Below are 24,289 nucleotides of genomic sequence, written 5' to 3'. Positions count from 1 at the left end.
TGCGAGGATAGATAACTTGCAATACTAGGGCTACTTCAGTACATTTCAGCTTGAAGTGATTTTCCTGCGTGTTGTTTTATTTTGTTCATTGCAGTGTCAACTTAAGCCTTAACCATTAGGATAGTGAAGTACGTCGAAAGTACGTAGGAGGTTACTGTTAATTGGTTATGTTATTTTGTTGCGCTTACAGCTGTAACACATCTGTAATGTATGTCTTAATACGCGAAGTTTCATTTTTTATGTTTATCAAGTATCACTACAAGAATTTTACTATTTTGTTTTTTGCCAAACAACAGAAAACAAAGAATCTGCAATGTTATTTATAGTTAGTGGTAGAAATGACGAGAAAATATATATTTCAATCTGGATTCTAAGAAGTAGTTTACTGGTTAATTTTGATCATTTCTGAAAAAAATCTACAAATATGTCTATCCTGCCAAACTACATAAAATATCTCATTACTAAAATGTCGACATTTGGCCAGTGCAATATTTCTTTAAAACATTTGCCAGTAATGATTGACAACACAATATTTAATGTCATCTTGAATCATCACCATAATGTTTAAACACCCTCTTAATTGTATCAATGTCACTTACCTTTCTATTTTTATTTAAGAGATTTATTAAAGTCTAATTAAATATTCATCTATCACTTTTCAATATCTAAATTTACTTAACCCGTACATTGCAGATTAGATGTCCTATATGGGTGTATTTAACAATACCTTTTGTCCTATTTACCGATGTGAGGAAATATCATTGCGTTTATCACGCTCGTTGTCGTGATTAAGGGATGTCATCAATGATTTATGCTTTTAGTCATCTCGCTATTTCATCTTGTACCAACTTACTGTACCTAGAAAGCTCAACTGATAAAGTTAAAAGTTAAGGCTTAGGTTACCTAGAACGCTATATGAACCATCCGTAGTAGTTTAAATCAAAATAATTAAAGCCAAACACATTACATTTATACTTTTCTAGGACTTGAAGATAAAATTATGCTTTCGGCTCTATAAAATTTCAAAGATATTCCTAATATTTTACCTACAGTACATTTTAAACAACGATTACTATTTAGAACTTAACTCAGACACACGTGAGTAATATATTAGAGAGAAATTACAACGTTAAATATAAATCATAATGCGGGGAAGGGGCAATTCTAAAATCGATTCATTAGTTGCAACAGATTGTGAATGGCGACAGCGGGGTGCCAGCCAACGTTGGGAGGGGATGCCATTGAATAGAGTCAAATTACACACACGTAAAAAACGCACGATGATTACTACAATTGTAGTGGGATTACAAGGGCACGAGACGCAGGGTGTAGGCACGGGGCCTAGGTCCTACAGAGATTACATAACTGGCAACCAAACAATATTGAATAAAACCTAAGCTAACCTTACCACTCGTATCGAGTAAATGATATTACATCATATACATCACTTGGGCCTCAAAACACTCTTTTCGACACGAGTTCTAGGCTATGCAGAGAGTAAATATGATGGCGTTTATGATGAACAAAACTTTCAATAATTATATCAATAGTAACTATAACATATTTCAAAAAATGTAGCAAACTTTTTGAAAACCAAACAAATTTGCAGATTTACATTGCGTCGCAAGAACATATTAAGTAGTTGAATATATTATTTTAACAGCTAGGCAAACAGTAAGAAACGGGAGCTTTAATTAAATAAACGATATCTTGTATTTGGCAACACATCTATGTTTTTTCACATAATTAGTAGGCGTTCACCAAAATAAAAAGAAGCATTTATTTGTTATATACAAATACTATTTAATGATTTATGAAGATTAATAATTAACGTCTAACTTGTATCTCATGCTCTTGTTTCTATGAACCGACTAACATTTATAAGATAAGTACAGAAATACAACTTTCATAAATCTGCTGGGTTGCTTTATCCAAAGGAAAAAGGAAAAATGTTGTAAAGATTAATACTCCCACCTTAGCAAACCTGCCGACTAAGCTAATTTCCATTTGACTAAAATTGATTTTCAATTAAATTTAAATAGCATTAGGTTCAATGATTGCCTTGGTTTGCTGATACAAGGAAACTAATATAAGTGTTTTTGTTTTTTTTTTTTGTAAAATAATAATAATTTAGTAGTAAGATCAATAAACTTGCAAAGTTTCATAAAAATATATCATTAAATTTCAATTAAATTGTCCTAGAAAAAAACAATTCTAGGCTCATGCCTAGCATCCTAAGTCAAAACAATACCGGGCTCGTGCCTAGCGTCCTAGGACAAAACTATTCCTGGCTCGTACCTAGCGACAAAACAATCCATGACTCGAGCCTAGCGTCCTAAGACAAAACAATCCAGGACTCGAGCCTAGCGTCCTAAGACAAAACAATCCAGGACTCGAGCCTAGCGTCCTAAGACAAAACAATCCAGGACTCGAGCCTAGCGTCCTAAGACAAAACAATCCAGGACTCGAGCCTAGCGTCCTAAGACAAAACAATCCAGGACTCGAGCCTAGCGTCCTAAGACAAAACAATCCAGGACTCGAGCCTAGCGTCCTAAGACATAACAATCCAGAACTCGAGCCTAGCGTCCTATGACAAAACAATCCAGGACTCGAGCCTAGCGTCCTAAGACAAAACAATCCAGAACTCGAGCCTAGCGTCCTAAGACAAAACAATCCAGGACTCGAGCCTAGCGTCCTAAGACAAAACAATCCAGGACTCGAGCCTAGCGTCCTAAGACAAAACAATCCAGGACTCGAGCCTAGCGTCCTAAGACAAAACAATCCAGGACTCGAGCCTAGCGTCCTAAGACAAAACAATCCAGGACTCGAGCCTAGCGTCCTAAGACAAAACAATCCAGGACTCGAGCCTAGCGTCCTAAGACAAAACAATCCAGGACTCGAGCCTAGCGTCCTAAGACAAAACAATCCAGAACTCGAGCCTAGCGTCCTAAGACAAAACAATCCAGGACTCGAGCCTAGCGTCCTAAGACAAAACAATCCAGAACTCGAGCCTAGCGTCCTAAGACAAAACAATCCAGGACTCGAGCCTAGCGTCCTAAGACAAAACAATCCAGGACTCGAGCCTAGCGTCTTGAGACAAAACAATCCAGAACTCGAGCCTAGCGTCCTAAGACAAAACAATCCAGGACTCGAGCCTAGCGTCCTAAGACAAAACAATCCAGGACTCGAGCCTAGCGTCCTAAGACAAAACAATCCAGAACTCGAGCCTAGCGTCCTAAGACAAAACAATCCAGGACTCGAGCCTAGCGTCCTAAGACAAAACAATCCAGAACTCGAGCCTAGCGTCCTAAGACAAAACAATGCAGGACTCGAGCCTAGCGTCCTAAGACAAAACAATCCAGAACTCGAGCCTAGCGTCCTAAGACAAAACAATCCAGAACTCGAGCCTAGCGTCCTAAGACAAAACAATCCAGGACTCGAGCCTAGCGTCCTAAGACAAAACAATCCAGGACTCGAGCCTAGCGTCCTAAGACAAAACAATCCAGGACTCGAGCCTAGCGTCCTAAGACAAAACAATCCAGGACTCGAGCCTAGCGTCCTAAGACAAAACAATCCATGACTCGAGCCTAGCGTCCTAAGACAAAACAATCCAGGACTCGAGCCTAGCGTCCTAAGACAAAACAATCCAGGACTCGAGTCTCGAGCCTAGCGTCCTAAGACAAAACAATCCAGGACTCGAGCCTAGCGTCTTGAGACAAAACAATCCCGGGCCCGTGCCCTGCCTAGCGTCATAGGTCGAAACAATCCCGGGCTTGTTCCTAGTGTCCAAGATAAAAACAAATCCGGGGTCGTGCCTAACATTTAGCACCTATTTTACTTTCATCACGGAAATAAAATAAAATAAATATCGTTTTGGGATCTGAAATCTGAGCCCAAATGATATGTATGTTATTATTATTATTATTATTATTATTATTTTGTGTATTCTATTTTACCATATTGACTGAACATGTCTACAATAAACCTTTGAAAACTGTAATATTAACCCACCATAGACAACAATTAACTAAAAAATGTCATTAAAATTTTTATTAAATATCACTATCGGTTAACTGTAAGAAAGGACCGTGAGGTCCTAAGTTCGCCTCAATAAAGAAGGATTTTCATTTCATTTCATTCATTTCATTTCATTTCATCGTAAAAGTATTATCTCCAAAATAAGAGCTTCTTGTGTAACTTAACTTCAAAGCCGTAAAATTACATTGGTTTTTTTTCATGTCAGCAAAAGAATAACACTAATTTGTAGATCTTTTTTCTTTAATGAATATACGTTTATTCAGAGTTAGGGGCCAGTTAAGGGCTCTTCCCAAAGTATATTTCAAATACCTCGTTTATTAAAGTAAGGGAAGTTTAATAAAATAAGAAAAGTTAGGTAGATTCATAAGTAAACCATTATATCTTTATCGAGGAGATTGATTTTATATGTGTGTAATGTTTATCGTGTTTTGTTTAAAATCGTGATGTCTAATCTAAAATTATCATAGCGCTGTAAAATTGTTACTTGTTACTAGAATACGTCTTCAGCAACATTTCTAATCAAGATACCTCGAAGTTTACATCTTCTATTGGTCATTCATTTGTATGTGACGATAGTGTGAAGTACGATAACAGTCACAGCTTTCGTTTACATGAAATCAGTGTAGTATGCATACATCATGATTGATCACACATATTTAAATATTGGACATTCATTTGTAACCTTTGTAAACTCTTAAAAGGAACACATTCTGTCTCGGTTATGCATTTCACCGGGCAAATATGATTCAGTTCTCTTTTAAAAGCACAATGAGTTGAAATCCATCGACGAACTATCGATGCGAGGCTAGTACCAGGAAAACAATGATCCCCCAGCCCTAGAGTTGAAGAGCCACCTCCTTGCCAAGTTGTCCTGTACATGTATTGTGAGAATGTTATGTGCGTGAGGACCATCCACTGCCTATTCGTCTACACTGACAGATGATTTCACATCTGCTTGCATCTAACCTGTAATTGTAAAAGAACAACAATCTCATGAAGCAACAGCAACGCCTATCGCGGCCTTGAGGGACGGAGATCACGTAGAATATCGACACTTCGGTGGTAATCAGCTGTTCCCCAGGTTCATGACAAAATGAAATGTACACTTAGACCCTCGCCTAATATAAACAACGATTGGCATAATGAGTGCGATGCTATGAGAGAGAAATAGTTTTTAATTTTGGCAGATAAAGACCAGAATCCAATTAAGAAATGTTTCTAAATAAAATGTCTATAATTATAGATCTACATATTTAAGTTTTTAAAAGAATTACTTGGGAGAAAGCATTCTGTGTTGAGCATTTTGAATACTTTGGCAACAAATATGGCATAGAATAATTTGTAATATACTGAATTTGATCGAAAGTTAAAATTACCGGTGAAAATGTTAATATTTTATGTTTATATTTTAGACAATGAAAGCCCTAATATGATGTTGCATATAAAGTGCCGAAAGATAATCGGGTGGAAAAATTTGAACGCTTAATGTTAAGAAGCTAGGTCCCTCATAAGAAAAATATGATTAGTATTTAAATGCATTTTAACAATTTATTTTATTGATGCCCAAATTTAAACGTTAACATACGGCCCAACGAATGTGCCGTTAACAGCACTTGAAAAAAACATTTAAACACATTTTTTTATATACATGGGGATGGATGGGGATTGGAAATATTTTATGGAGTTGGACACTAGTATAGAACATTTGAATAGAGATGTATAGGCCAAGATCAGGGGTAAAAAGGTGGCTTAAAATTGATCCTCCAGTTTTCTCGTGGAAAAAATGCCCCCGTATAGCCTCTAAAATGCCCCAAGTGGCCTCTCTTTCTTATATTGCCACTAGTGATTTGTAACAATGTAGCATGTGTTATCACATGCTGAAGTAAATTATATATTTAATACTATCATACTATCATTCTAATTTCTATCTTAGTTGCCTGGGTGAATAAGTTCCTGGACCTTGTCGTCAGTTGCCTTTGTTGTATCACAGTCGCATATGAGGTAAGTAGGAGGGTATTTTATGGAAATTAATAATCTTTTACTCGTACTACTGTAACCTTACCTCTAGTAGGTGCAAGCACGTTACTAAGCAAAGCACTTGGGATCGTTGTCTGCCCCGTCCCTCATTTGTCAAATTTATACTGATGATCTTCCTCGTCGATTCCTCATACATAGTTTAAGAAGTCCGTCTGTGGTTTGTAGTGTTAGGTCATAAATCTCTTCCGAGAACTACCGTAGGGATAGATTATTATAATAATACAGAAAAATATGATCTGTCACAGATTTTCCCTTCTTTTAGTGGGAAGTTAATGACAAAACAATCTTATACGTTAGTATCCCTTCTGTCTTTACTTTATTGATGATAAGCTGATATGCATAGTTGTACAGTTATCTAAGAGGTTTAGTGTAATTGGAAATGTATTGTAAATAAGACTCAACCTGGTGTTTTCCCAAGCTCAAAGAGTTAGAAGAGTATTTTAAATTAAATCGTTGGTATTATGCAAAGAAAAATATTAAATTACGTTTCCAGGTGTAATTCTACAACTTAATAAATAAACTATTATTGACATGCATAAATTTAAGGAAAAAAACTTAGACCTAAAACAGATACTCTATATGAGTGTAAATACCATGTTGTATCTTATTTACAATAAATTCCCAACTACACTAAACTTGATAAGGTTTAGAACTCTGCAACAATGCATATCAGCTGATATGCAATGTAGTTAAATATTTACAGGTAGTAAAATAAAGTAGGAATACTAACATATAAGCTTGTTTTGGCATTAAAATATGTCTCGCAGCACTTTTAAATTGTTTTTCGTAAAAAAAGAAAAAAACACCCTGTTAATATGAATGTGAACATACGGTGTTTTTGGCCTCATGGGACCTCAATACGAAAAAGTAAATCTGTCCCGTGGCTAGGTCTGACCATGCATGAGACCTACGGTAATAGTGTTTCCCCTATTAGAAAATTTGTCATAAAAGCAATAGAAATATTGCCAACGGCATAGTCCTAGCAGATATTAGGTTGAAATAAAACACTTTAACCGGATAAATGTATATATTTCAAATTGTATAACATATCAAATTAACAATAATACAAAATGTCATTAAGTAAGGTAAAATACACATAGGGAATGTGAATATAATGGGTAGTCAGGGGTAAGGGGGAACTGTGGCGGCGCATCGTGCACTCATGTGAACAGGCCGTCTCAAATAGACTAGAATTACAGAAATAATGGGGGGAGTGAGTGAGTCGGTCGCAGTCGGAGAGAGAGCGAGATGTAGAAAATTGGCTTTTCTGAAAATTACCCAAACTACAGGGTAGAGGTGTGGTGTGTGCGGGGTGGGGGCCTAATGTCTCTAATGTCCGTAGGAAAATCTGTCCCCTATCTTTGTCCTGGAAGCTAGTTGAAACCTCTCTCGGGATCGCTCTGGACGTCTGTGAACAGTTCTCCGTGTAGGAGCAAGTCTGCGACAGGAATGTCCCTCAGGAATACACATCTCCAGGTCTGTCTGTATAACTGCATGTGTTGCTTTACGTTCTGTTGAGGTTTTAGCTGTAACGGCGGATACACGATCTATAAGTTTGCCCGCCTGCAGTATAAGTGTGTCATATAAGCTTTAAACGTGTAAAAAGTTACTTTCCTCGGTCTACTTTGTGGAAAGGGGAAAACTGGCTTGAAACTAGTTTGTAAACAAAGTGTCTGTTACAGTAACGCTATCCAGTCAAACAATCTGGAAGGGGAAACAAGATGGCCGCCGTGGCGACTAGGGACCACCTTTGGTCGGCTAGCTTCGCTTTTAATTAGATACCAAGTCACATAGTGTCGTATGTACCGCAAGCAAAACTGCATATTTCAATGTTCTATGATGCTTCTGTTAAACATTTTTCCAACCAGACTTTTTTAATGGACCGAATGTAATAAAACGTCACTTTTGCTTGTAACTTCAAATATAATACAATGTTCACTTCTGAAAATTATTTCCCAATATCATCTTGGAATTTGATTTCATAGATTTTCTGTAATTCATCTACGTTATAAAACTTAACGTAATTTTAACATTACTTACATCTATGTCAAAAATTATTTGAGAGCACAATAACACCTGTTAGAAGTTCAGACAAAACATAGCTTTTTCAGGTAATAAATTAATCATTTGACGAATAAACGAATTAATAAGACGCTATGGTGAATATCATAAAGTGACTGTAACATTCTTATCATCGGGACAAATCAAGATCCAAAATAATCATAATTAATCCTTTGCTTAGACAACGACGCTATCGAAAATGTCGACAAGGTTTTGAAATACTGTTTCATATAAGAACTATATATTCTAGCGTGCATTCATTTATAGCAAAACAAATGCATGTGAAACTTTTGTCTTATTACACAGGGGCAAATCAAACCTATTCGGTGAAATAAAACTAAGGTTAATACAAAGTTTTTGCCTGAAATTAATAAATAACAAAAACCTTAAGCGAGTTAAAATAGAACATTCTAAAGGTTGGACAATGCGTCACTCGTTTTCTGTATCCGGTAAGACCTTCAAAAATATTTAGATAATCTTAAATATATAAAATATAATTTGTTGTTTCATATTTTGATGTAACAAAGTGTTAGTATTCCTATTATTAATTTGAATGTAAAGGTTTTAACAATTCTCCATTTTCTTTGCTTAATTTGCTATTCACTGTTGTAAAATATCGTACTAAAGTGAAGTTCTTTTAATAAACAGTTAATTAATGCTAAAGTCAGTTTGTTTTATTTTAATATTAACTATTTGTTATATTTTAAAAGCTGTCATTGCTTTAACAGGTATAAAACAATGACATTAACACTCTAAAAATAATGAATAGTATTAATAATATAATAATAATATGATACGTATACTATAAATTTACAATATTTCTAGATAACCATAAACAAGGGGATTTGGTAGGGAGAAAATATTATGATGTGCCACTAATTATTTCATCTCGTACTAAAATTATAAGATGGAAATTAAATTGGTAAATTGTTATAAATTGGCATATTCTCACCTTTCCTATGACACGTGCATGTTTATAATCATGGAAATACTCGGATTTTCGTTTTAGAGTACCGTAGTCGTTTAAGACTTAGTTCATACACAAATTATTTATGATAGATTATATTAAAATGTAGGGAAACAAACTTGTATGTTATATTAACCATTAGGAAAATTATTATTATGATATGTACCTAAACGTTTAAATGTACAGTAAGCAAAGTAGTCAATAAAACATGTAATTTTGGTGTTTTAAACGTGACCTAATTGTTATTGCATATCATAGTTAAAATTGACTAACAAAACAATTGCTGTCCCATGGACTGTATTGACAGAATACTTACAAATTTACAACAAGTATTTTTATATGCATTTCTTATGAACGGGGGTTTATAATCTTCTTTAGGAAATATTCATTAAAACACAACATCGATAAGACATTCGTATTTCTAAATATTTTAATACATATCTTTTCTTAATTGTATCGTTACTTTTGTAATACGTTTTGTTTTAACATTATGTCACATAGTTAGTCATCCTGAGTCAATCATCAACGAATCCTTTTTTATATTTATCTGTAGTTATTTTTTTTCAAAAGTAAAAAAAAATTAAGCTAAGAATTATATAAGAAGTAGATATGTAGAAGCATAATAAAACTATTTCTGACTACTCAGACAGGAAACTTTCAACATTGATCATTTTTGTCATGCCCATAAAATATTAGTTGCTGTCCATTTCATTAAAGACCCTAATTACTTATTTAATAGATGATTTATACTTAGCCTTTAATATTAAATACAATTAGAAGTGCTATAAGGTAATCGATTAAAATTCGGCTGCCACTGAAGAACTAAAATGAAATGTTTATAAATTTAATAAATATCAATTTTCTATATTTAATAATAATATTCCCCATACAAAAAATGGACCAATCAAGAACCTTGTATTTTAATATGTATGTATTGATCGTAAAATATCCTTATGTTATAATCAAACATAACTTTGATAGTTTAAAACTTGTCGTAACACTTCGGCCCAGTAACGTTTCCTCGAAATCCTCAGATGTGGCCTGTTTACGTTTAAACGGATATATTTCCATACAAGACTAAAAATACCAAACTTATTTTTTTATAACCTCTTGTGCTATTTACACAAAGTAGTTTCTTTAATATAAAGACATTTTAAAAGATACACTACTTACTCCTATATTGCTTTTATAAAATCACTGCCGACCGTTAGTTAGAACATTTTAATAGCCAAAAGTGCCCAAGAAACTTTAAATGTGATAGATTTTGCAATCAATATTTTGTTTATTGGGCTCGATATTCCTGAAACAATCGTGTTTTAATTAAACGCGTAAAAACCTAAAAGTGAATGAATATGCTTTTTCTGATCGCACTCCTATATCCACGAGGCGTCATGTCACCTCAATAATAAATCACCATACAATATTACATATTGTTTAGGTTCCGTATATTTTATCTGTTGGACGAAGTTATTAACATATCTGAAGCTGACTACTTGTTTGTGGTTTTTTAGACATTGCCGTTTTGATTGATCCTCAAGTAACCCAATTTAAAATAAATCCTGGTTTGACCCCAGTTTTAATATGATATATGGTTTGGTTTAAGTTAAGCCACAGAGTAGTAAATATCTCACTTCTCACCAAATTCAATACCTCTGCTTCTGCTGAATACACTTGTTGCTTAATGTGCTGCAATTAGTTTGAAATTTTCAAGCAACAATTAAAATTACGGGTTATGTCTTCGTATGTTTAAACCAACCATTTATTCACGTAATCTGGAGGCTGAAATATTAAAATAAATATGATAAAGTCACATATCCATACACATTTATGTCATACAGACTCGAATCCATCTTGAAACATTTTCTCAGACAGGACTCTGCAATCCTCCACCATTCCACCAGCCATGCAATCGATCCGGGTGGTCAAATCCGTAGATTTTTCGTGTCTACTGGAAAAAGAATCTGAGAAGTTTGTTGAAATGTTTCCCACACATCGATCGGTGTTTGTAGCTGTCGATATCGTGATCTGGTCACGCCACGAGACATGGCAAAGGCAGGCCTTAGGCCCAGACCAGGTAGCCTGCTCCTTTCCACACTTTTAAACAGTAGTAGACTCCAGGACTAATGGTAGATGATTATAGACATTTTAAGGGTCTGCAGACAGTAAGGGGATGTACACGCTAGTCTCAACGCATCTGAAGCTAACTTAGCATTGTTTGTGGTTTTAAAACATATTTATCGTTCGATGCAGTTACGGCGAAAGATCCGAAATTTGATTAGACATTAAAAATATAAGGAGACAGAATATCGTGCCAGTATGTTCAATCACCTGTTATAGACTAGAACTTTCGGTTAAAAACAACTGTTGCAAACAAAACTGACAAGTTTATGTTATTGAAAGACGGTTGTAGATAATAACTACTCCATTTACGTTAAAAAACACCGTTAAAGACAAGAACTGCCACGTTAGAGCTCAAGGAGAATGCATAACCATGTTCGTTAGATGAGTGATCTAAATTTCCGTGGACATTTGCAAGAGGCGAAACATGCATAACAGATCACTAAAACCAAAGTAAAGAACCCTAGGAGGATTAACCTTAAGGGCACGGATATACATGCTGCGGTGAAGCCAGCTGAACACAAGAGGGACACGCGGAGCCGTAGAGTGGCAAAAAGCCGCAGCTATAACACGGGAGAGATAGGGAAAAACGCGACGCGCGCTGTTACGAATCAAAATTTCCACTAAACCAACTCACCTGTGTTATTCACCGATGGCATTCTTAAGGCAAATTAAATTTTCTATTGAATAGTGTAAATCCTTTCTGTGAAAACTAATATTTATTATTTACTATTGAAGATCAAAGATGAAATAACTGCTCTGAATATATGATTACTTTAATTACGTTCTTGTAAAAAGATATGATGAATTATACATTATACAATTATACAATGAATTATACAATTATGAATTATCTATACAAATTAACAATCTATTCTTGTTCCTTAAGAGTTTCTCGAAATAAATATAGAGTATATATTCACCCATATTTAATAGGAGTATTAAACAAAAGAATTACCATAACTATGTTTCTTTTATTTTTACAGTTTGTAAAATGTAAACAAGCTTACACAATTTAGGTTAAAAAGAAAAACTTAATTTGGATGGTGAAATACATTTAAATTAGGATTTTCCATCATGTTCAATCACCAGCCAAAGTTAAGAAAGATTGAAAGCCGCGGTTACTTGTATTACACCAACAGCTGTTACAATTAAATTACAGACATAAACAGTAAAACCATTTCTTTGCCATTAAATTATTGATTTTTTTAAATATAATATTGAGCCATATTTTATCCGTTTGTTAAGATAAGTGCAAACTTCCAGTTATCGCGTTTCCTGACACCATAATTAACTTTGAATGTTCTGTTGGTTCATAAATATGATCTTCCTCTCAGGTTTCTAATTTTACGATTCAAATTTAAGTTTTGAATTTTCTATACTCTAATTTTTTAATACTTAACTGCTATTTCTGCAACCAAAGTTGGGATTTTGTTTTTCATCGTTGGTATTGGTTAATGCTTAGAGGCGCGGTTTACAAGGCTTATGACACTATTCGGCTAAAGGCAATTATAAAGGAACGCAGTATGAGTGAGAGGAGAGTAGCGCTGCTTCAACGAAACTTCGGCGTGACAACCCTCCTAGATGGAACCGTATGTAAAGACAATTAATTGTTGTCCTTTAAAAAATTGCTTTGTGAGTTTGTTTGGATAAAATATCTTTTTATTGCTATATAACTAGGAATGGATGGATCTAGAAACTACAATATGGTTTTTATATTGATTATACTGTATAAAAATATAAAATCACATTACGCATAAATATTCTCAAATCTTCGAATACTCCTTATATTCTTAATTTCTATATTATCCTTATGTTTAAACAACCTATTGTGCCAATAATATTATTTAAAATGAGGTGATACTGCAGAGAACGATTTTAGAATTTATGCACTCAAATTTTACTCGAGGAAAATTCCACCGTCTGGCAAAAAAATTTAAACCACAACAATTTGAAGATAATTTAAACACTCTTAACAAAGTTTATCTCTGGCGTCAGTTTTGGTTAGTTACTGGATATATCTTCGCCTAGTGTTAGTACGTTTGCGTTATAATTGGGACAAAAGCTGTAAAAAATTAAGTTTATTGTACTTTTAAGTCCCTACTAAGCAATACATGTGACATAAAGTGACAGTAACTAACTAACCAGGCATCCTTCTATAAACAATATTGTTAATTATATGCCGTCCCAAAATAATATGGTAAATAATATAGAATGATTGTAGTTATTTGTATGTGAAATAAGTTATAATAATCGAGGTAGTAGCGTAGCGATTAAATACTATAATAAGTCAGTTACTATTCTGATCTAACGAGTTCGGGTCGTCCAAATTGAATGTTGTGGAATTAACTGTTTTGAGTTTTTTTTCGAAATAATTGATTAATGTACGTATTTTGCTAAAAGCAATAGTGCCTATACGATATAAATGATTCCAGCTATCAACCAACAAAATCCTGTCAATTATTCTACAGCCCTTAATATAATCCCAAACATTCAGTTTTTATTTTCACGAATAATTTAAAGTGTTTTATATTTCAATTATACAAAACTAACTCGAAATCACCGTAGAAAGCTCGTGTAGAAAGTCAATATTAATGTATTTTATAAAATACTCTTCATTGCCTCCGTATTTAGTCTACACAAAATGGCACATACTAGTTACTTTGACTTTCGACCAACCCCTATAGCATTTTGTTGGTGGATATTTGAACTATAGACGGAGGAAATTAGCTCCATTTTTCTATAAAATGAGTTCAAGGGTCAAAAAGGATTGTTTTAAAATTATATCTCGTCTTTAGCCACCTCGCCGAACTTAAAGGCTTAACATTTACTTTCAAGCAAATACTTGAACATTTACTTACTAAACTACCTCCTTACTAAGAATAAATTAATATAGTGATAAACATTCAAAACAAAGCAAAACTGGGCATAACCGTGAGCACAATTTGCAATTTTATTACATTTTTGAGTAGTGTAACTATCCGGCTTTGCGCATTATGCTTGCTTAGCCATTGTTTTCTCATACCCCCTCTTTTTAAAGCTATGTTTTATTTACTCCTTTCAGATCTCGTGTAGGCAAATGTCTCCATTAATTATTCAATAAAAAGAAACAAAACTAAAAACAATAGGTGGAGCGAAATTGAGGGGTAGACAAAGGACTTGGCCGCGGTGCGCTGTATCCCACAATTATGGCCTAAGTATAGCTTAGTGACGCATTGTTTATGTCAGGTCAAATCGACACATGTTCCTGTAAGACATCCTTGTTGCGATTTAACTCATCGAATACTTCGCTCGAAACTCGGTTTATACACGACTGAACGATTTGCCAGCTAAATGTTACAAAAATGTTTAAATTATGATAAAATAAAATTAAAACTAATTAATTGGGAGCTAAGTGTCCCTTATGCTCTTTAAATTTATATTCGAGCCCGTGATTCTCTGACTTAAAAAAATAATCATTGAACTCAAAACAACTTTGACTTGACATGAAATCGTTGCAAATCATGCGACACCTGTACAACATTTTTATTACATCTCTGGATTTGAATCCTATTGTTAATAATTCCATTAGTATCTTTTATTTTACCAGATATCCACTAAAGTTTCAATAATGCATATTATTCTGAATTTATGGCTGCAAAAAATATCCTATTGTTTCAATTATTCTACTTAGTTTAGTTATACATTTTATATTTTATAATATTTGTATTTAAGTTGTATATAATAATTACATTATATATACATATTATAGTTTTTCCAAGATTAAACACTGAAAATAAAGAAAACGTATGATTTAGTCTAGTTTTGTAATGTTCAATTTTGTGTGGTGACTTATACAATTTTAGTATACCTATGATTCCAAGGCTTATACTAACTATACTATAGTATAAGTGCTAATGTCCCAATATGCTAGCTAAATGATATAAAGATAACATGGATCAATCCCCCAACAAGAAGACTCTCAATCCCATGAGTATTTCTTGTATTTGGTTTATTCGGTCTAAAAGCACAAAGTTGCAGGAACCCCGAAACCTTTAAACTGAAGTTGGCTTTATACCAGCCTTGGTTGAAAGCCCTTGGGTTCTACCCTTTTGTTTAATTTTGACGCTTTTCCGTTGAGTCGTTCCACTCGATTTCGCAGTACTCGAAGACTGAAAACAAGATGGGCTTGTCCCAATTCCACTCCATTTCAGCCCCTAATTGTGAGGAGCGCAACTCGTGCTCCACTACACCCCTTCCACCCCCTTCAATATGTCACTCTCTGCACCCTTGATGTATATTGTGTCAGTCTGGTTGTTTTTAGCTGTTCAAAAAACTCAACCTTGAAATTATTGAATTCAACAATCCAGCTCGGATTATAAATGTTAAGAAATTTTAATATTATATAGCTTATCGTTTGTTAAATTGCATCACGGACATAACGATGATGATAATTTTAGTTAATTTTAGAATCACATAATCATCATAAAATGTACTAATCTTCTAAAATGTTCTATGATCCATTTTATTCTACCTCATGAAGGTATTTTAATACGGTATCAAAGCAATAACTATAGTTTATAGCTGTATGAATCTGAACTAGCTCAATAAAGTAAACTTATAACAACATGGAAAATACAATGAAAAGAAATTCACTCAACAATGATCTTACATAATCTAGGTTTGTTTCACTACTAACAATTAGTTATTACCGTTGATATTGTATTACATATTAATCCTGGACTTATAGAAAATTATCAAAACTTGATGAAATTCAATAGTTGAATAAAATTCAATCAGGAACGAAAAAAAAGAAGAATTCCATGAACATTTTAAAGAAAGTTTGTATTGCATATTATTAAAATATGGTTCCCCATGAACCATAACGGTTTGAGCGAGTTTGCCATGTTTTTACTAAGCGATACAATTTTATCTTTATAAACAAAACATATTATATTTAGCAATAAATATACTTTTGCACCTTATATGAAAATTAGGACAAAAACAGGTAAACAGGCGATTGACTGTAAGTGTATGGGTAAAACATATTTTGCAACTAATAGAGTTTAGTTGATTACTATTTACTTCTTGTCATTTAAACACCCTTAATGCCATTCTACTATTTGTGAGCTATTTCTTGTTTTCCATATAATAATAAATAATGGAGTATGCCAGGATTGTAAAATCATTCTAAAATAAGAGACAGATTTGGGTAACATGAGTGCAGCGCACTAATTCGCACCTATACATCAAAATAGGCTGCAGACTTTATAACAGGAAGAGATTTATCCTTACAGAATCCTAAGTCAATGGTTAAACTTATCTCTACCCGATATAAAATATTCCAATACAGTATTTGAATGTTATTTAGGCATATGCAATGTTTACTAACAGAAAAAACCGTTAAACTCTATTCATCGTGGGGACATATATGGGTTAACTATGACAAAACCAGATGAAAGGTAGTTAACAGGCTTTAGATTTTACAATCAGATGAAATATTACTTGCAGTATCTTAAGTCAAATACTAAGGTAATCACAACAGATTTCAAATTGAGATACAAATCAGCCATTTGGTACCTTATACTGAAATAAAAAAAATATATCCTAGCATTTCACGTTCGACCCAGTTAAACTGTATTCATTGTTGGGAAATATGAATTTGTCTGGTAATATATGACAAAACCCAGCAGGTATGTAAGAAACAGGCATCAGGAGATTCTACAACCGGATGAGATTTCTAACTTGGGGTATCTAAAAAGTGATAAAGATTAAGTTTATCTGTGGATTACAATAGTCTCAATATTGGAAATCTTCAGTCATTTAGGACGCTTACTTTATATAAAAAAAAATTTAAAACTATTTCTAACAATTTTTCGTTTTGACACTTTTGGATTTTATCGTGAGAAAATATGAATGTGTCTGGTGAGACCCTGAATTTCTCTGGTAAACCTATGACAAAACCTAGCAGATATATAGGAGCCAACGACCGAAGCCAAGCCCCGGTTGATTCTTTGCTTTCCGACCAGCCCGCTTATTACAGACCATTACATTCGTCAGGCGCGCTGTTTCCTTCCAACGTACAACGTACCCGTGTCCTTATAGGATCAGTAATATCTCTACGCACCAACTATCTGTAAAAGCTGCCCACAGCTTATTTGATTTCTAGAATGAAAGCGTGAACATACTTAAACAATCTGAATACGGAATACACCAAAGACCTCGTCAGGATAAATACTTAACGTCTTTATACGCAAGATATCTTGATTTCATTTTATGGAAAGATGTAGATGCCGATTAATGTAGTTAGTGTCTGCAAACTGTGTGCAGTTACGGCGTTTTGACTGTTACTCAAGGAAACTACAAAGAACGATACAACGTACAGTAGAACCTTGATAACAATACTCTCATGGGGATTATAAAATAAGACTTGTTATCAATGTTAACTTCTTATCGAGGTTTGTGATTAGGGGTGAAATAATTTTAAGGGGATTTGAAAATGACACTTGTTATCAAGGGTGACTTGTTATCGAGGGTCTTCTTTCTTCTTATCGAGGGCACTGTATTTTTCTCAAACCAAATTAAAAAAATATTTTTGTAAAAGGTGAAAGAAGAGAGCTTCATAATAATCAGGTATCTAATTACGTCTTTATAATTTAAATGGTTTGTTTTAAAACTTTTTTAGAAATAACTTTCGTTTAAAACCGTGCTCTTATTTAGTAAATTATCACTGCGTGATAATTGTGATATGGTATTACCATTGCTAAAACCACCAAAAACAATTCTATAAATTAACAAAAATTATAGTTTATATTTTTTAATAGTTTCAAATGCAAATATATTTTGATACTCGTTACACGAGTCATGAAAGTTTAATTTCAAAATAAAGTAAAACATAGAAAGAGCATTCGTATGCTAAATAAATAGTAAAATAGAATGTTTCGGGCACGTGAATCCCATGACTACCACACAAACATGGCTCCCGCCTTTAAGCTTGGATAGGTAACACCATTAGAAGATTGTTATTGACACAATGTTTATCATTCCCGAGCCGCTACAATGGTCTGTCACTCACTTTGTCTTGTCAATACTCAATTATTCACAAGCATTATCGAATCAATTTATTTTCTGCTCAGAAGCAATCTGAATTTGTAATTTTTCCCTATGAAAGAGGATTATCTGTTCAAAAAAAACTACACAAAAAAAGAGTATTTTGAATACTAATAAAAACGTTAAATATTTTAAACTTATTTGTAAAGGGTACATAAATAAAAAAAACATTCGATAAAGCTAAAAATAATATAGTTATATATACACCCTACTGACAACGCTATCTATGAGGCTAGGAGGTGTTGTGGTATACAACACAATACTAGCAACACAATACTATCTGTGAAGTCCTCTGGTCTTATATCAGGTAATGGTGACGACAACCACGTAGAGGCTAGAAGGTGTTGTGGTATACAAGCAACACAACACTATCAGTGAAGTCCTCTGGTCTTATATCGGTGACGACAACCACGTAGAGGCTAGGAGGTGTTGTTATATATAAGCAACACAACACTATCTGTGAAGTCCTCTGGTCTTATATCAGGTAATGGTGACGACAACCACGTAGAGGCTAGGAGGTGTTGTGGTATACAAGCAACACAGCACTATCTGTGAAGTCCTCTGGTCTTATATCAGGTAATGGTGACGACAACCACGTAGAGGCTAGGAGGTGTTGTGGTATACAAGCAACACAACACTATCTGTGAAGCCCTCTGGTCTTATATCAGGTAATGGTGACGACAACCACGTAGAGGCTAGGAGGTGTTGTGGTATATAAGCAACACAACACTATCTGTGAAGCCCTCTGGTCTTATATCAGGTAATGGTGACGACAACCACGTAGAGGCTAGGAGGTGTTGTGGTATACAAGCAACACAGCACTATCTGTGAAGTCCTCTGGTCTTATATCAGGTAATGGTGACGATAACCACGTAGAGGCTAGGAGGTGTTGTGGTATATAAGCAACACGACACTATCTGTGAAGCCCTCTGGTCTTATATCAGGTAATGGTGACGACAACCACGTAGAGGCTAGGAGGTGTTGTGGTATTCAGGTAATGGTGACGACAACCACGTAGAGGCTAGAAGGTGTTGTGGTATATAAGCAACACAACACTATCTGTGAAGCCCTCTGGTCTTATATCAGGTAATGGTGACGACAACCACGTAGAGGCTAGGAGGTGTTGTGGTATACAAGCAACACAGCACTATCTGTGAAGTCCTCTGGTCTTATATCAGGTAATGGTGACGACAACCACGTAGAGGCTAGGAGGTGTTGTGGTATTCAGGTCTTATATCAGGTATTGGTGACGACAACCACGTAGAGGCTAGGAGGTGTTGTAGCGTGCTGTGGAAGCCATCGCTGAAGCTCTACCTCAACCATACAATTAACCGATAGTGCTCGCGATACCGCACCAACTAAATGTATTTCAATAACAACCCTCGACCTTCATAACAATTATTGTTATTGTTATCGAGACTGCATTACTTTCAAAGCGGGTTACCTAGTTATTACACGGCTTTATCGTAACGAAATAAATTTCCCTCTGGAGATTCCACGGACCCTCAGTTCGCTGAGACTTTGCAACCCAAATAGTTTTCGTTGTCAATTTAAACAGATCACTGTAACATTTTCTAACCTTAGACACCGTATTGTATTAATGCTGTAAGATATGGTACGTGATTTTTATTTATAAGCAGGTCTTTATATACAAATCCTAAATTATAAAATACGCTTGTTCATTATGTTTATATGTTTTAACGTATTTGTTGGCAGTTTAATTCCTAATACAGTATGTATATCACCAATTTGAACAAAAAGTAGTTTCTATAATCATTCAGCTCATAGGTTTCATACTTATTTTAAAAATAAAAGGCCACAGTGTCATTTCTGTAAAAATAAAATATGAAACAATAAGGATTTTTCTGATTTCTGATTTAGCACCACAGTATACTTACTTATGTTTTTATTTTCAGATGCAAATTGACATAAGGGAACCTACAGCTAACAAAACCAAAAAATGTTATCCTTGCGGCTGATAGGCATAAAACACCGTCAACGTCAAGAAAAGTATGAAAACCTGAGAAGTTGAAGAGCAGAAAATACAGCGTATTGCCAAACCATGCAGTAAGTTTTGACAAAATATAAATATATATTTTTAGTAGCATTTTGACCCAGTAAGCAGAGTTTAGAAATTAACTAGTTGAAACCAGAATAATTCTTTTATTTTAGTACATATTAGTTGCTTTTGGATGAAAATTCTAAATAAAACTAACAATTAGATTCACTACTAAAGATTGCACTAATTTCGTTTTTAAAGTTAATGACAAATGACAGCGTTTATGACAAATTAAGAGTTGCTAACTGTTCATTAACTTGTTTCATTTTAGTATCATATAAAGTCATGCTTGGGAAAATATATTGTGAATTATAATTTATAGTTTGAGAATCTAGCATTTATTCATAAACATTGCTTTATGTCCCATTTATTTATTTCCCCCGGAATTACGTAAAGTGTTGCCAAAGCTTAAATTAAAGACATCATTTGTAGAATGTAAAGAAATATTTTTTATTTATTTTTTTTGGATTTCCAATGTCATTCCGTATTAGTGAGTTTTGAAATCACACGGTATCCATTTCATTTACCTATAGATAATATGAGAATTACCAACCGTACAATTGTTTTTACCTACATATACGCCTTATGGGTTTTTTAATTGGCAATGTACAGATAAAATGTTTTAATGTTGATCAAAATATTGTAGAAACCAGATACTTTTAAAAACGATTAGACTAATAAAGCATTTTGTTCCAATGTTTGTTAGATTTCCACAATATGTAGGTGTATTTTAATTCAAAGACATGCTCTCTTATTACAGAGCATGTCTTTGAATTGGTACATTTATATACTTATTGTATTTTTATTCTTGAATTGAAATGAAATTTGATATAAAGTACTTGTCCCAATTTCATTACAGAATGATAAAAAACAAAGAGCAAGATTATAATGAGTCAACATTAATTGTAGGAGAAAATCTATAATGTTTAGGGGATAGGCCTATATGGGCAGGTGCCTGTGCCTGCCTGGTTGTAATCAGTCTAATTTTAAGGACAAAAAACTGAATATGGTTAAGACTTTTATAAGCCTTAATTATTTGAACAAAAACTTTAATGCGGTTGAGAGAATGTCTGCGACGACAACCAAAGCCAGTTCAATCAAAAGAAGACATTTAGAGGGTGAGGGGGTCGAAGGGTCAAGGATTTTAAGCCAGAGTCAAGTATGGTTTGGTCTAATCAAAGTCTTGGCCTCTTCTTTGGTAATGGAATGCAGTAAAACAAGAATATGATTTATGAATTTCTGTAATGAGAGTAAACAAAAAACGTATTGAATATCATATTTTTGAATAAAATTTTCATGGAGAATCTGATCAACATAAAGACAAAGGCAGAGGTAGTCTAAAGAACTGATTTATGTAGCTGGGGAACAGATATTCTAATATTGTGTGAGTATATTGTGAAGTGCTGATGTGTGACTGCTGTAAGAATCGTGTTAGAGTTTTTGAATGTGTGAATAAGAAGAAACTGGATGAAAAGATGTCTAACCTGTAATATCCCCGTCTCACGGAATAGAGCGTCAGTGGAGTACATTTTAGTTTTTTAATAACAATTCTCAAAACTGATCTTTGGATTACATTCAAGGGTTCCAAGGTGGTGTGATAGCATGCACCCCAGCAAATAATAAAAAAATTAAATCAAGTATTGCACTTAAGCGAAATGAGCTCGTTTTACGTCATCCTCGTCTAAGATTTCCCTAAATTGGTTAAAAGCATAGATGTCTATGCGAGTTTTTTCTTCAAGAAATCTACTTGCTCCGTCCACTTCATTCGGTAGTCAAAATAAACATCCAATTATTATAATAATCTACCCTCTCAATTCATTCACAATTACAATGTTAACTTTTATGGTCTTCCATGGTCAATGAATCTTTAAATTGTCTAGGCTATAATCAGTACTGATACTGAGTGATATGTGAAGAAATTTAGTCACTTAGGTGAGAGCAAATTTTAACCTAATTGATGTGAGAGGTCACCAAGAGATTTGGGCCTGTCATCCTTCCCTGGAAAATCTTTTATCAAAACTAAAAAGTCATCGACAAATAAAAACAGTTCACCATTTAGGTTCAGTTTTGAAATGTTGTTTGTATAAATTAGAAAAAGTATAGGCCCAGAGTAATTTACTTGAATAACCCCATACTCAATTGAATTTGCATCACTATTCACACCACAGATGGAAACCACTTGATGTCTAGATAAATAGTTTTTGAACCATGTGAGAGCAGTGCCTATGACACCGATCTGTTCCAATTTTGTTAACAATAACTTTCTCTCAATTGAGTCGAATGTTTTTTTTAGATCTAAAAAGATTAACACAATCGATTGTTTTTTATAATTGAGTTATTTATAAATTTACAAACTTCAAAAGATGTTATCTTTTCTGAACCCAAATTTTAAATTAGATATTATATTGTTACTTTGAAGGAACTCCACCAACTGTACCTCAACAATACGCTCAAAAACCTTGGAAATTACGCTTAACAATGAGATTGGCATAAAGTTGTTTATATCTTTTGGATCACACGTTTTGAATAACGGAATACTTTTTGTTGTTTTAAATTGAGTCGGAAGTATACCAGTCAGTAGAGATAAATTGTTTTAGCAGCGGAGTGTAAACTATGAGTGCGTTTTGTTTCAGTAAATCAGCCGAGATTTCGTCCATCCACCTTAAATTTGTTAAAAACTAAAACTATGATATTACATTTCGTAGCCAATCTCTTGAACAGCAGCTGAATTTAACTTTGATGATGTTTTAGTAGGTGAGAGTAAAAAAATAATAACATAACTAAACCACTCTACACTAATTTAAATAGTATGTTCAAAAGTGAGAAGCAAATTTTATTGTGATCTGTAAAAAGCACAACTGGTTGAACTGGTATTGGATCACATCGGTGTAGTGGGTCCCTTAGTGAATTGTTAAGGTCCTGAATCTTTTTCACTTGGATGGTTTAAAACGCCATATGATAGATATGGTGTATTACATAATAGTGAAAACCCTGCAATGTGGGTTTATTCGGTAGCAATTTCTTCGAAACTAACTTTTCAATCCAATCATACATCACATTCTCTTACTGATCCTGTACAAGCTGATAAATGTATCATAATTGACTAGTCAATGGTATCATACACTGCCAAAATTTAGCATTACTTACTCTTTTGGTGCTCCTCAACAGAATGACTGAATTTTACTAAATCACACCAACTTCATACATCAACAACATTGACATCTGAAGACAACTCAATCTTGGAGAAAAAGATATATTTCCTTCTTTCCGTTTTAGCTCATGTCTTCAGGAGATGTTTAAGAAAGTTTTCTTCAACCCTCCTTAAGATATTTTTCCTACCAATGATTTAAATGATCTAATAATATGAAAAGATTTGTGTTACTCCTATTTATTTATTTATTTATTTATTTGTATACGGAAAACACCATTTTACATTTCACATTGCAATTATATACAGATGGCCAAAAAAAGATGACGTACTAATACATGCGTGTGACCATTACAGCTATCTACTACCTACACTTAATTAACAAAACAAAGTTGAGAAAATAAATATATGATAAATATCACAGCAAGTGGCAATAAAGACTAGTTAACATGCAGGAACAATAATACAATAAATACTAACGAAGTAGAGACTAACAATAAGCAAACCCAAAATTATGAAACACAAAATAAATACATGGTATGGAGGCAAAAACAGCAAATTTACAGAAGAGAACAATGTGCAAAAGGTACGGTAAACTCTGAAGAAAATTAAAAAACTTAACAAAAAAGGTAACAACAAGATTGACCATAGATATTAATAAACCTATTGTTAAAGTTTACCAATTGTGACAGTAATATGTATCACTTTTCCTACCGGTATGTACTCATTTGCTATAGGTTTTACCATTAATTGGCTTATTTTGTCATTTCAA

At 33.9% G+C, this 24,289-nt stretch overlaps 1 protein-coding gene across 1 annotated transcript; it reads left to right on the top strand.

The window, feature by feature from the left end:
• The first annotated feature begins 1,280 nt into the window (after positions 1 to 1,280).
• Positions 1,281 to 3,580, top strand: LOC128998967 (circumsporozoite protein-like). Its single transcript, XM_054425323.1, has 2 exons — positions 1,281 to 1,368; positions 2,607 to 3,580. The coding sequence occupies exons 1-2, from the start codon at positions 1,281 to 1,283 to the stop codon at positions 3,578 to 3,580; spliced, it is 1,062 nt and encodes a 353-aa protein (XP_054281298.1).
• The last annotated feature ends 20,709 nt before the right edge of the window (positions 3,581 to 24,289 follow it).

Source organism: Macrosteles quadrilineatus, unplaced genomic scaffold (genome assembly GCF_028750875.1).
Source record: "Macrosteles quadrilineatus isolate MER2022 unplaced genomic scaffold, UCM_ALF_1.0 Scaffold_7__1_contigs__length_78375512, whole genome shotgun sequence".
In the NCBI taxonomy this organism is placed as follows: domain Eukaryota; kingdom Metazoa; phylum Arthropoda; class Insecta; order Hemiptera; family Cicadellidae; genus Macrosteles; species Macrosteles quadrilineatus.
Note: the sequence above shows the minus strand (reverse complement) of the source record. Positions and strands in the feature narration are given on the sequence as shown.

Bases quoted from the DNA above. Each gene is read 5' to 3' on its own strand.
- LOC128998967 (XM_054425323.1), top strand. From the start codon at position 1,281: ATGATTACTACAATTGTAGTGGGATTACAAGGGCACGAGACGCAGGGT. The intron at 1,369-2,606 runs GCAACCAAACAA...AAAACAATCCAG, and splicing joins CTACAGAGATTACATAACTG to GACTCGAGCCTAGCGTCCTA.